Source organism: Syngnathus typhle, linkage group LG13, assembly GCF_033458585.1.
Source record: "Syngnathus typhle isolate RoL2023-S1 ecotype Sweden linkage group LG13, RoL_Styp_1.0, whole genome shotgun sequence".
In the NCBI taxonomy this organism is placed as follows: Eukaryota; Metazoa; Chordata; class Actinopteri; order Syngnathiformes; family Syngnathidae; genus Syngnathus; species Syngnathus typhle.
In genome coordinates this window covers 3,930,702-3,945,143 of record NC_083750.1, presented here as the reverse complement: position 1 = coordinate 3,945,143, position 14,442 = coordinate 3,930,702, and the positions used below count along the sequence as shown (strand labels likewise).

Below are 14,442 nucleotides of genomic sequence, written 5' to 3'. Positions count from 1 at the left end.
ATGCCTCTCTCAACTACAAACTTCATAATCAACAAATTAATGACGCTAATAAAGCCAAGTGACGCACAGCCATGGCCTAATGATCACGGAACATTTGCAGGATTCCATAGAGAGAGACAGACTTTTTAAATGAACGTAATTCAGTTAGCCGTCTGCCCAATCAAATCAAGCCGATTTGCTCATGCGCACGCACGCATTTATCCGGGACGTGCACGCCTCCGCCGCCGCTCGCTGACATTCATTAACGCGTGACCGATTGCCTCCCATTAGCGGCGAGAAGGCGCGTCGTGTCTTTAAATGGACCGTGCAGTCTTATATGCCTCTCTTGAGATGTGCCTCCACCTGATTCTCAGAGAGAGAAGAAGAGAGAGAGAGATTGAGGGCTGCTAGTGCAAAAGAGAGAGTGAAGAGGAGAGACTCAAGTTTGCATCTGGCAGTCATCTATTTTAGGTTGACACAGTTCATATTTCATAGCGGGGCTGCACACACACGGAACTCAAATCTTCTGGAATTGTCGCCATCATCACTACCACAATGAGGCCCAATAAGGAAATATTTTCCAAACATCAGGAGAGATTCTTGCTTTTCTTTAGTCTTTGTGTCCCCACGGTGAGTGCCATTGAATCTCTCATTTGTAGACTTAATATTGATGAATTATTATTTCTTAGCTGCACGGGATATTTTGTCATTAGCCTGGTGGCACTAATTAGTGCTCCATCCAGTCATGTACAAAAATAATAATCAGCTGGGGAACTGTTGGATAGTTTTTATAATGACTGCAATCGTTTTCATATTGAACAACTTAAATTCATATTTAAAATACTAGACAATTTTGTTCATGAAGTTGACTGTAGTGGTTCTTGACAACTATTGAGCCTTCCAGAGATTCTGCAGAATTGTGGCATCAGAAGAATGTTCCTTGCATACACTTGAGAATGTATACACAATAATCATGTCAAATATTTGAACTACAAAATGAAAGAAAGAGATCACGCTCAATTGTCATTGTCAACAAAAGGTCCGGAATTTTGATTGTGCCTTTTGTACGGACTCAAGTCCTGTAAATGCAGTACATTGCCGTGACTGGGTACACGGCATCCTGCAATCAAATAATGAGATGATGTCACAATAGAGATGTATTGTCGTTTGCCAAGGTCAGGATAGAAGGGAACTATTTTATTATTACCTATTATAGACAATTTAAGTCAAAGTCAAAGTCTGCTTTATTGTCAATTTCTTCACATGCCAAGACACACAAAGAGATCGAAATTACGTTCCCACTATCCCACGGTGACAAGACATAGTACACAATATACATACAAGTAAACAACACAAAAAAATTAAAACAAGAAAGCACAAACAATGAATAAATAAGAGTGATGAATAAATAATAAATAAACAAATAACAATGTGCCTTTTGTACAGACACTGTCAGAGCTAGGATGTTTTTCCTTGGAGGGAGAATGGGGTGGGGTGAAGCTATCTCAGGGTGTCCACAAATTTATTTATTTTTTTAAAAACTCTTTAGTAAACACTGTTAGAGAATCAATACATGTTTTCTATTGGAAACAGGCGGAAATATTGAAAATAATTCTGGAAAAATTGGAAAATAGCCCCAAAGTCAAGACCTGGGGACCAAGCATATTTGAAGGGGTCCAGTGCCCCTGCGGCTCACCCTCTAGCGCCGCCATTGTGTACAAAGGTGGGATATTGCCACTGTAACAATTGCTTTTGACACTACAAGAAAGAAGAGTGATGATGTCACTCTACACCTTTTTTCACCCATGAGCATAATAGCAGCCATTTGTGATGTGTGTGAGTATGCGGCACTATTTTGTCATGTTTTCAGGTGGACGCTATTCACCCGGACTGCGCCATCATTGCTCAGCACCTGAGGGCCGGCGAGACCTGCAGCCTGGCGAGGAGGAGAGAAGTTGAGAACCAGACGGCGCGCGGCGGTGGGTGACTTTGCTGATGATGCTTTGCATACAAAAAAAAAAAAACACATGCAACTTTCCCCTCCCAGTTCGGATGCCACAACAAGCTTTTTAGCACCATTTCATCACAGAATGAACACACTTGAGCGATTTGACGCTAAAGTGATCTAAATGCGGCATTCGACATCCCGCTGGCCTTTGTGTTCTCAAAGGTGCAGCTAAAATCTGTCGTGTGTTATTTGGGTCATCATTTTTTCATCTTTCAAACACGGCAGCCAGGTCACCCAAAAAAATCTGACCACAGCATTTTGTCTCAAGCATTCGCTGAATCATTGAGGTAATCACTGTCAAGTTTAAGATGGGCATGTGGTTTCTTTTTTTCGAGTAAATGCTTGACTCTGAGCCTTCCTGCTGCCATGGCGCCATCCACAGTCATCATCGTCATCAGCACGCTCTCCCCTGGGCGTCCAAAGCAATTCCAAAAGAGTGCGGCTAATCCTAAATAAGGTGACATTCACGTGTCACAACATTTCTTTGAAAGCAGACACAAAAGGGCAGGAAAGGCATTGCGCTTGTTCCTCATTTTTCTTCTTGTAATTTTTTTTCTTTTTTTTTTGCACTGCTTGTTGGCCTCAAAAAGGAGGGGGGGGGGGTGATGCGACATGTGCATCCTCCTACCCATCACCTCTTGTGATCACGCCTCAACACAAAGATGTTGACCGTGGTAAAACCACGTGCATCTTTCCATAATTCATGTAGGGTATTGATAAATGAGGGCAAATGTTACATCATACGCTTCTTCTTTCTTTCTACTATCGGTTAAAAATGAAAATCTGTCTGACTTTGAGTTTCCAAAGCCAGCACAAAGTCAATCCCACATGGGAATTGTTCTACTATCTCAAAGCACTTCAATTTGCGAATGAACTGCACTGCTATTTGATTGGAAAGCCACTAATAAAACCTGCTTTAGCTTCTTTGTTAACTGCAGCTCAGAACAATTGTCAAGGCGAGAACCTTATTGATTTTAAAAGGTCAATTCATTAACAGTACACTGGAACAAAGTCAAACACAAACTGTTAAGTGGCACTAATTAAAAGCAATCCCATGGGAAATAATGTAAAGTGAATCCACTTGGAGTGTGTTTTCTTTAATAATACATATTAACAATCGATAAAATTGAACTTCATAAAAACATACATACATCAATAACAATTACCGTATTTTCCGGACTATAAGGTGCACCGGACTATAAGGAGCACCTTCAATAAATGGCCCATTTTAAAACTTTGTCCATATATAAGGCGCACCATAAATGCATAGCACAGACATTCCACGAAGCATTACCATTGTAACCATTCGCTTCTTTTCCGGGGGGGGGGGGGGGGGGGGGGGGGGGTGCTAATGGAACGCTTTGTGTGGCGGGCTCCATCTAGTGTGGAAACTGAGAAGTGCAACAGAGTTGAGCTCAAGCTTCTTGTGCGGGCCATATTCAATTAATCAATGTTTTCAGAATTTGCTGCGGGCCAATAAAAACTAGACCGTGGGCCGCAGTTGGCCCGCGGGCCGTAGTTTGGACACCCCTAATCTACATGTATTGCTACATTGTGTTCAGAATATAATTGATCAATATGATTTTTGTAACTAATGTGAGTGGTGAGTGTTAAGAGCCACTTATTGATATAAAAGAAAATACAACTAGACTTTTAGTTTATAATTATTATTTAGAAGTCACAGAATGGACAAGAAACCGGTAATCTTCCCATGCTAGTCATTAGCATTTATGCTTTTTTATTTCCTATGCTTGCAATTGACTCCTAATGAATTGTACTAAGCAGCCTTGTGCATTCACAGAACACAATAATTTCCATATACTATGAGTTTGTTACCATCACCCAACTTCATTTTACTGACCCAGTAAGCCAGTGAACCATCGTAATGATTTAAATGCGATGCAGCCATTATTATTGTTATTAGTAACGCCTGCGGAATTGTTTGAAAGTAATAATCACCCATTGGCCACGCACAATACATACAGCACATACATGCAATTATATATAACAGGTAAATTAATCGAATTATATTTAATCATATAATCCATATCAAAACAAATGAATGACAAACTATAATAAATATGATATTGTAGCAATATCCACATCATGTTAGCGCACACAGCTCAAGTCAAGCCAAGCATTATTATGAATAAATAAACGGTATATTATATTGCCTGCTTGATGGGGCAATAAAAGAGTGCATCATAAAAAGTGGCTAGTGTGTTCAGTTCAATTCATTTTGCCTCACTGAGATGACATATTTACATACACACATACCCAGCAAATGCTACCTTAAATCTAAAATATTTCCACATCCCTGACGTGTTCTTTGTGACAGGAAGGCTCGGAGGCGACTGGCTTGCGTGCGCACTATCGTCCGCTTCAGGTCACTCGTTGAGGTGACGTCACTTTTACATGCGAATGGACAGAAATAATCATATAGGACAATTTTAGGAAGGAGCACGACAGGTTATTGCATGACTGGTTACAGCATTTACTTCCTCCTGCATTTGACATTTATTTTGCTGTCGCTTAAGCCAGGAGCATTTTGATTGACCCACCCCTTCCCCCATAATTGTTTGATATTAGTCACTTTGTCATCTTATCACCAGGACTGTGAGGGAGTTGAAGAGCTAAGTTCCTCCGACTTGTTTACCTTCACCTTGTCTCCTCGGTCCTTGTCCTGGGTGATGACTGTTATGTAAGAGAGTCTGTGGAAAAATAGTTGCCCCGCCCCCCATTTTGTGACAGGAAGCAAAAGACTAGCGTGACTCTTGTAGAAAAGGAGACTGAAGGAAAGACTCTTTTTAGCAGAATTGTCGGATGGAAAGTGTCAGGTTGTTTGGTGAACTCAAGACAAATGACAAAAATATTTGGAGGTTTGTGACTGGTAGAGAGGAAGTACAGTATTCGTGCAATATCAGGAGAAAATAGTAAGTTGTTAGAAAAATAAAGGAAAAGTTTTAGATGTATTTATTGGCTTTTCTTGACTGTTTCCAGGATGCCAGACCGAGTGGGACCAGATTGGCTGCTGGTTGAGAGCCGATGTAGGTCAGGTGGTCAATGTGTCGTGCTCTGACATCTTTCAGCATTTCTCCAGTGGTCAAGGTTAGTTGAATATGATCAGAGGTCACACTGGATCCTTACGAGTTCATTGTTGTCTTTGCTCCCATGGTAAGGGTTGGTTTACAGGAACTGTACAGCAGAAGGCTGGTCAGACATTTATCCGCCCTACCAGGAAGTTTGTGCTTTTAGTGACGACAACGGGCCGGAATCAGAGGTTGGTTGTCATCACTCACATTATTGTCGAACAAGATACTAACAAGGGTTCTTTGTTTCCCGGTTGCAGACTAGTTACCTGTCCACCTTTAGACAGGTGTACACTGTGGGCTACGCCACCTCGCTCGTCTCCCTCATAACAGCCATAGTGGTGTTCACTGCTTTCAGGTCAAAATAAATATAGAAGATTTAGCGTTGGTTCATGTTTTACTTTTCTTCATTCCTAAAATGACTTCACATTGAACTCTCAGGAAGTTTCGATGTACCAGGAACTACATCCACGTCAACTTGTTCTCCTCGTTCGTCCTGAGGGCCAGCGCCGTCTTCATCAAAGACACGGTCCTGTTCGCTGACGAGACGCTGGACCACTGTTCCATGTCCACGGTGAGCCTTTGCCCAATTAAGTGTGTGAAGAAGTTGACTTTAACGAAAGGGACCAACCCGTTGCTCCCGTCAGACGGCGTGCAAATCGGCCGTGGCGTTCTTCCAGTTCAGCATTCTGGCCAATTACTTTTGGCTGCTGGTGGAGGGCATGTATCTGCAGACCCTGCTAGCGCTCACCTTCGTCTCCCAGAGGAAGTACTTCTGGTGGTACATCCTGATTGGATGGGGTAAGTCTGCCTTTTTGGTGTTAATTGAGGTGTCAGGTGCCATCCTTATCTTGTGGGCTGAAGGACAAAGAAGCAACTAGCGGAGGACTACTTATATTTTTTCATTAAAGTCGCAGTTGGGAATGATTCACTACGTATCAGCATTGTTTTCAGAACAAGTTAGAGACTTATGCTGGAGGGGGACCACCATTTTTCAACAGTGCTACTGCAAGGCCAGTTGTATTATACATTGTGACAAAAAGCCATCTAGTGTTCAGTGGTGATATTACCATTAAAAATAGGAAAGAATCGATGTGAAATTTATTTAAATTTGTGTTTTCATATTATTATTTAGTTTTACATTTTAAATTCAAAAGTGGACTGTTTGTTTTTACAGTGGACATGTTTGTTAACTTTTATATTTTTCATTGAATTTGAATTGTATTTACATTTATACTTAAAGAAAAGCTATTATATTCACGATGTCATTTGGCTCAATGGTAATCACAATATTCTTCCACATATTTTCCTACCTGTCACAGGCCTCCCATCCATTATTCTCATTCTTTGGGTGCTGAGCAGATTCTTCTATGATGACAGAGGGTATGATAAACAAAATTGTTACATTTAGTCATGTCACAACAAATAAAAGAAACCAAATCATGATTTATTCTACATGTGGCTAGGTGCTGGGACGACACCGACAATGTTGGCATTTGGTGGATTATCAAAGGACCGATAACAGCTACGTTGCTGGTGAGTTGCTGGTGTTTGTTGCACGTCTAAATATTCCAAAATAGGTGCCTTATATACATCATATCCAACAGGTCAACATTATCATCTTTATCAACGTGATCCGCATCCTGGTCCAGAAGCTCAAATCTTCTGCCATGTCCGGAAACAATGACACCGGACATTTTATGTGAGTCACAGAGGATGACAAATTGAAAGTCTTTGATGTGGAAAAAATTGCTTTTGACTTGGAGGCTCTAAACTGGCAGGAGTCATAACCTGGAGCAGCGAGCGAACATCTACAGAAGTCTCTTTCAACTTTACACTGATTGAATTTGACTTGAAAATCAAGTCTTTGATATCTGACTCCAGGCAAAACCTCCGACAACATTGTAACCTCAAAAATGATGCTCAAATGCATTTTTGCTTTTTACCTTTATACCATTTAGTAGAACTAATTAAGATGACTTAGCTGAGAAATTTGGGGACTGTTATGCTACATGCCTTTTGACCCTAATGCACATGCAGTGTCTATATTATTCATACCCCTGAGACATTCAACATATTATATTATTTTTAATAAATTAACCAAACTGTTAAGTACAGGATGTGTATATTTTACATTAATATTTTATTTGAATAATACTCAACTGAATTAATTCAGATGCTAAGATGTTAAAAATAGCAGATGGTGCCAGAAATAGATTTATTCCCCACCAGGATAGTTCAAAGAAGGTGCCAGAAAAATCTTTGTATTACAAATATTAGGTGGGATATATCTAGGCTTGCGAGAGATCAATCTTACTAGTATGGGAGACGTTTGTTAAAAAGGCGTTTTGAAAAATGCAGTTTATATGTACATAAATCTGCATGTTGTTGGATTTGGTTCACAATTTGGGAAGCGCGCTATCCGCAACTCAAGGCAAAAGCCCGAGCCAATCACCTGTTATCCAATTTACTCACCGCATGCTCGTTTTATTTCTTCAGTTTTAGGAAAAGGCTAAGACACCGAAACAAAATCTAGACTTACACAGGTTGGTTGAGTTCAATCACAATTCTTGTTAAGAAAGCTCTGTTTTCAGGAAAGTGCAATAGAGCGCTGGGCCTTTTGTGCGACCATGCTCAAGAGCAGAAAGTCTCCATTCAGAAAAGGCAATGTTCAAGGTTCTTTGGTCAGCTTATATTCAGTTGCACATGCCAGTGTGGGCCGAGTTTTATGGGTGATGAGTCAGGGGGTGTGGCAAGTTCGCAAGAGAGTTTGATTCCATGGGATTGGGTGCTGGTTCGGTGAGAACTGGTTCCGTGGGGGTGGGTGCTGATTATGGGCGATTCGGTGTGTGTGGGGGCTGTTGTTTTCCATCTTGTCTTTCGGCCTTGGCGATCACCTTTGGCCGGGTTCTTGGTTGTTTTCCTCCTGCCGCTCTTCCTCTGGCACCTCTACTGGTTTTATCTCCAAGTGTCCTTCCTGTAAACCATTCTTGCACATACTACATCCACTTCGCCCACTGTCAAGCACCGCCCATTCATCATTCTTTCAATTTTGTCAATTTGTACGGAATTATGTGAGCTTTTGGCTGTGACATCATCAATTTATTAATGTTCGCTGACTACGCAAAGTTTGTACTCACCACTTACCATTTTTTTGTTTGTTTGTTCTTTTGATACTCCATGTCTTACGTCATCATATTCTTAGTTTAATAATGCTTCCAACCATATCTTTTCTTTGTTACGCAAAATATTTCCCTCTGTCCAGAACGTTCAGTAGTAATCAAAAACTGGCGTCTAGCATTAGTCAAAACATAAGATACAGTGGAGCCTCGCTTTTCGAACGTCCCGGTTCTCAAACAAATAGGTATTCGAACAAAAAATTCGAGATTTTTTTGCTTCGGATGTCGGACGAAATTCGGTTGTCGAACCTCGCGAGATGAACCGAGAGGACCCGCACGCCAACTGACTCCGTTCGTTATTATGTTCTCGTTACTCTGAAGACTGCATCAACTCTAATCATGCCTCCAAAGGAGGCAAGTGGGAGCAGTACAGCCATCCTAAAACACAAAGACGCTCCTAAAGCAATGCGACACTGAGCGCCCGGTGCGCTGCAGTTGCGCGATCGGACAAAATTAAGCTCCCTGCGCACTGAAGTCCACTTGAATTTTGGAAAGTACAGCAGGACTTCAAAAATATTTTCTAAATTTCAGCGACGGCTCTGTCACAATAATGCGACCAGCGCGGTGCAGTTGCGGGTCAGCGACGGGTTACGGTTGCGCGTTCGGCGGTGCGCTGCAGTTGCGCGATTGGACAAAAATGCCCAATTGAAAAAATGCTTAGAAAAAGGCGGGGGGGAGGGGGGTTTGTCTTGGAACGGATTAATTTTCTTTTCATTGTTTGTAATAGTGAAATATGATTCGGAATTTGAACATTTCACTTCTCGAACAGCCTTCGGATTGTGTTCGAAAACCGAGGCTCCACTGTATAATCAAGTGCTGAACATTTTTAGCCGACTTTGACAGTGTCCGTGATTTAGAAAATCATCAGGCATGCATTAAACAGTTCCTTAAGGGTCATTAAGCTATTCAGGCAATATCTTGAAAAACATTTGTTATTTCAAAGTGCACAGAAATACATATCAGATCATAAAGTTATAAAAACCTTTGTCATTACCCCCTATCAAAAATGTCTAGTTACGTCTTCTTTATTGATTTGGTGTGTGGGTATTTAATATATGCTTAAAATGTTGATTTAATACGTGAATATACTTGTCTGCTTATGTACTTTATTCAATGAAGTTTGAGCATATCTGTTTTTGTAGCTAGGCAGGACTTTTTGTATTTCTACCCCATTTCTTCAATATGAAACAATGGCTAACTGAAAATCATCAGTCTCCATTTTAGGCCGATTGATAGGAGCGTTACATCTTTCCCATGTTTGGGCATCCATCCGTAAAGAGTGTCATATTCATAATCAAAATGTATCAAATGCTAACATGCTAGCCGGGTGGTATGCCAACAAATGGCAAGAAAGCAACCTTTGTAGCAAAAGCACTCTTTATAAGGGTTTTCAATTTCAGTTACTACTTTCTTTGAGAACTGCAAACAAATAAACCCCTCTGTTCTCTGGTCCTGCTGAGTAAACTACTGTAACTAAAACTGAGTTGCTGCTTTATAGCGTGACATTTAATCCACTGATTGGAAATTTGCATTTGGGTCTCACCTGACATTTCAAACAAAAGGATACTTTTAATGACGTGTGATGCTGTGGTGTTGTCTTGTCATCTCCCATGTGGATGTTTATCTTCCACAGAAGACTGGCTAAATCCACGCTTTTCCTCATCCCTCTGTTCGGGATGCACTACACTCTGTTCGCCTTCCTGCCGGAGAACACGGGCGTGGCGGCCCGGCTCTATATCGAACTGGGTTTGGGATCCTTCCAGGTACCACCTGCTCGTGTTTTGTTGATACAAAAGTTGCTCCGACTTCTTCTATTACTACTACAATCTGCGCATGTCCACAAGTTTTTTTTTCCCACCCGCAAATGTGACGCATGAACGCAAAGGTCCTAATAGAGGCTATGCACTGACGTCACAGATCGGGGCGGCCATTTTTGTTTGGGTGGCAAAAAGCCTCGTCCATTGCCACTGGATTTGTACCAGTTGCTGCTGACATGATACAAAAGTTTGAAAACCAGGAGCCACGCCAAATCCCAGCTGGCCAATGAAGGGTGGCTCGTCCTGGCTGTGGATCTGAACCTTGATTCCCGCTTCGTAGGAGGTCTCGTCTGTGGATATACGTGAGGATGGCGGCCTGGGTGGGTGTCGTGAGTGATTATTTCGTCCAGTTGGACCAAGAAAGCGATACATTGAAAAGTTGAAAAAAATACAACATTAGTGTTGATCCGCTGTGGAAGCCAAGTAAGAACGCCACCAGCTCAAGCGTAGCAGGAGCTGGGACAGCAAGCGCTTGGTCTTCTGATAAGGCGACCTTTCCGCCAGTAACATATCCAGACATTTACAACTATTTGATAGTTGTTTTTCAGACAAGCTTGAAATAAAAATGGAAAATGGCGGATCTAGTTTGGTGTTTCAGGTGAGGCCGAACTGATCTTTGGGTGTATCCGCCTGTGGGTGTACCCTGTATCCACCAGTGACAATGGATGATTTGACTTATAATTGTAGATATGTGAACAATCAAATTATTAGAAACTAGCAATTGGACAAACATACTGCAATGAAGCGGTGTAATTATGCATTCCTTAGGTCATGGCCGAGTAGCAGCAAGAAAAAGGGAATATCCGAGCCATACCTCAGAGATGAATGTTGACGTCAATAAAACAAAATTATGTACCTTTCACAAAGGGATCTGAGCAGATGTAAGAATGGATAGTTGGCTTCCAAAGCTTAGAGTTGTTGCGGCCATGTTCCGCCCTACGAAGCACCGCCACCCAGCTATCCTTTCTGGTCTAGTCCGCAGGGAACTGATACAGCTTCTTGGTATTGTCTTTTTGGAAGCGATAGGCACATCCAATGGCACAACAACTCTTCACCATGGTCAAAGTTGCACCGTAACAACCGATAAAATGCTAAAAGAAATGCCCCAGTACACGCATCTCTAAAGCTCAATCCAACCTTGGCCCTATTAGCACCACCCGGCGTCCGCCGCTTTTTGCCACCCAAACAAACCGTCAGCCGGTCTGTGACGTCATGTGCATATCCTCTATAGCAGTGGTCCCCAACCTTTTTTGCGCCACGGACCGGTTACATGTCAGAAATATTTCCGCGGACCGGCATTTATATAAATAAATAATACAGTTATATAAATAAATAAATAATACATTTATAATAATATATAAATACGATGAAATAAAATGATACGACATATAAATAAATAATACATTTATGTAAATAAATAATACATTTATAATAAATATATAAATACGATGAAATAAAATGATACGACTGACATAAAAACAAGTACAAATGACAAAAATAAAACTCACCATTACGTTGAATTAGTGGGAGCACTGAGTTTGTTTCTCAGAAACGAGCCGGTCACATCTAGACGTAATCGGAGACAATGACACCCGAAGTGATTAAGGTTTGTCTTTTATTGCAGGATGCTTGGTCTCCATGTGTTGAAGCAGTTTTGAATGCTTCATTTCCTGGTTAGTTAGCCACATATTGGCTTTGCGGGCTCGACTGGGGAAACATGTCACGTGACCGGGACGAGTGTCTTGACCTGAATTAATTGATCGTCGATAATTTTTTTTTTTTTCTGTGCGGCTTGGCGGCCCCGTACCAAGTGACCCACGGACCGGTAACCGGTCCGCGGCCCGGTGGTTGGGGACCACTGCTCTACAGGATCAATATTTTCATTATCCATGAAACCAGTGCACCTGAGTATAATAAAAAATACCGTCTTTTGCCGTGCATAATGCGCAAAATTCAATTAATTTATTGTCCTGAAATCTGGGGTGCGGATTATGCATGGGTACAACAATTTTTGAAGAAAATCTCCCTCGAAATAAAACTTGAAATCACACCTTTCTTCTTGTTTGTTGTCAATCGCGCATCACATTCAGCCATCCTGCCCAACACACTTAGTAAGTAAAATTCATAATTGACGACACACCGTTTGATGCGATGGTGCAATCCTTGATGGTGTATTATTGTCAAATATTGTTTGGTTTTTAATCTCCATCGCAGACCGGATATCATATGGAGGCCGCCATTACAGTACTAGTTTAAAAATCGACACCTAGATGGCGCTAGATATTCGAACTCGGCGGCGGAAATTCGGATCCGATGCTCAGAACGCATGCGCAAGACACGTCAGCCATACAAAGAGCGAGAGTTCAGTTCTCTACCTATTAGTTCATTCACAGTTTAATTAGCAGTTTCATCAAGATGGTTAAGAGAGCAAGTTATAGTATCAGACGCTTGCTCGATCACCTGCTCGTTTGCTGTCACAATGTTACCCTACACAAATCCGAAACATTTCTTTGCTATCGAGTTTGCTACCGCATGTGATACTGACCGGCAGAATAACATCCGGTTGTTCCCAAAGATGATCCTTTTTCTGAAATAATTTTACGTTTACGGACTTAAGTAAGAGTCAAAATTTGGGTGCGTATTATACATGGGTACAGGCTTTTTTCCAGCATCGTCATGCCATTTTTAGGCTGCGTATTATGCACGGGGGCGCATTATGCACGGAAAAAGACGGTAACTTTGTCCATGTGAACATAAACTGTTACGAATGCGCTTTTAAAGATCCAGTCTGTTACTTTTCTCCCCAGGGCTTTGTGGTGGCTCTGCTTTACTGTTTCATGAATGGAGAGGTAAGTGAGTGCATTTTCAAGGAAACATAATGCATGCACCCGCGCAGTCAATTATCATTGCAAAGACCATCTCAAACACAGAATGGCTTCTTTGTGGAAATCAGGCTTTGACCTGACAATCATGCCATGTTTTTGTGGTTCATAATACAGCATGAACCTCCCTTGCTTCCCAGGTGCAGGCAGAGCTGCAGAGGTGGGTGTGGAAATGTCACAACCAAAGTCAGCCCACATCAGCCAAACGAAGTATCAGTCAGGTTAGCGTTGGAGCGCGCGGCGGCGGACTTCGGCGGCTCCCTTCCACTGGTAACATCTCTACCGTATGACCATAAGCAAACACTGAAGGGACATTTAAATCCATATTTTGGGTTGTCAAAACAAGAATGTGGATTCTAGACTGTGCTGCACTGAGCCTTGACCAACTTCTATGTTTAAATTGGACCTATAATTTAACCTAATGGATTAACTCATCTGACCTTTTTGTATTTTATTTAATTGGCTTGATGTTTTTTGGACTTTTTACATTCTATGTTGTACCTGTGTGTCAACATGTTATTTAATTTGCACTAAGTGAGTTGCTAAATGTAAAAAAAAAACATCATTGTGATTAGACTGAGCATTTAGGATGACAATACTCTAGTGTCTTATTATACAAACCCCAATTGCAATGTTGTGTATATTGTAAATAAACCCAAAATACAATATGATTTGCCAATCATTTACAACTATTCAATTGAATACATACAGATATTTTGTTCCAACTGATTTATTTTCATATGTTCAACATTCACTTCAAAATTGGGGTTTGTAGTCGGTTTTGAACCAAGTTAGGAAATTCTTTTGTTTTTTCTTTTAACTTTACAGTATCACTAGGCACTTTGTATCAGTTCACACTGACATATTGTCACTGTATTTTCCATGAACTTTTATACAAAATATATTCGGTCGGCGACGCGCTACGGTTGCGCGTTCGGCGGTGCGCTACAGTTGCGCCATCGGACAAAAATGCGCAAATGAAAAAATGCTTAAAAAAGGCGTTTTTCTTTTTATCTTGGAACAGATTTTTTTTTTTCCATTATTTTAATGTGAAAACATGATTCAGAATTCGAACGAATCACTTCTCAAACAGCCTTCTGGAACGGATTGTGTTCGAAAACCGAGGCTCCACTGTATTTCCATTGTTGCTGAGGATATAGAGAAGGACATGTATGTAAAGGGGGGGAGCACAGTAATAAATGAGAAAATGCATAAAGCCTGAATGATAATAGTTGGTAGTTTTGTATTTTGAAACCATAAAATATTTAATTCTTCATCGTGTTTCAATAATATGACTATTATGTAGAAGCAGGGTGGCTTGGTGGTACACTGGTTAGCACGTCTGCCTCACAGCAAGGAAAGAGGGTGCGGGTTCAATTCCACCTCCGGCCCTCCCTGTGTGGAGTTTGCATGTTCTCCCTGTTTCCGTGTGGGTTTTCTCCGGGCACTCCGGTTTCCTCCGACATCCCACAAACATGCTTGGTAGGC

The 14,442-nt window shown here is 41.3% G+C and overlaps 1 protein-coding gene across 1 annotated transcript; it reads left to right on the top strand.

The window, feature by feature from the left end:
• The first annotated feature begins 534 nt into the window (after positions 1-534).
• On the top strand, positions 535-14,177 carry LOC133165815 (pituitary adenylate cyclase-activating polypeptide type I receptor-like). The gene is made up of 14 exons (XM_061295709.1): positions 535-609; positions 1,850-1,958; positions 4,882-4,920; positions 4,988-5,095; positions 5,167-5,267; positions 5,337-5,434; positions 5,518-5,650; positions 5,724-5,877; positions 6,399-6,459; positions 6,543-6,612; positions 6,684-6,778; positions 9,889-10,018; positions 12,880-12,921; positions 13,095-14,177. Exons 1-14 carry the CDS (start codon positions 535-537, stop codon positions 13,242-13,244), a joined length of 1,365 nt encoding a protein of 454 aa, XP_061151693.1. The 3' UTR covers positions 13,245-14,177.
• The last annotated feature ends 265 nt before the right edge of the window (positions 14,178-14,442 follow it).

What these genes read in the sequence shown, in the direction of transcription:
- LOC133165815 (XM_061295709.1), top strand. Translation starts at nt 535, where the DNA reads ATGAGGCCCAATAAGGAAATATTTTCCAAACATCAGGAGAGATTCTTG. An exon ending in TGCAATATCAGGAGAAAATA is followed by an intron (nt 4,921 to 4,987) that starts GTAAGTTGTTAG and finishes GACTGTTTCCAG; the next exon opens with GATGCCAGACCGAGTGGGAC. An exon ending in AATGACACCGGACATTTTAT is followed by an intron (nt 6,779 to 9,888) that starts GTGAGTCACAGA and finishes TATCTTCCACAG; the next exon opens with AAGACTGGCTAAATCCACGC.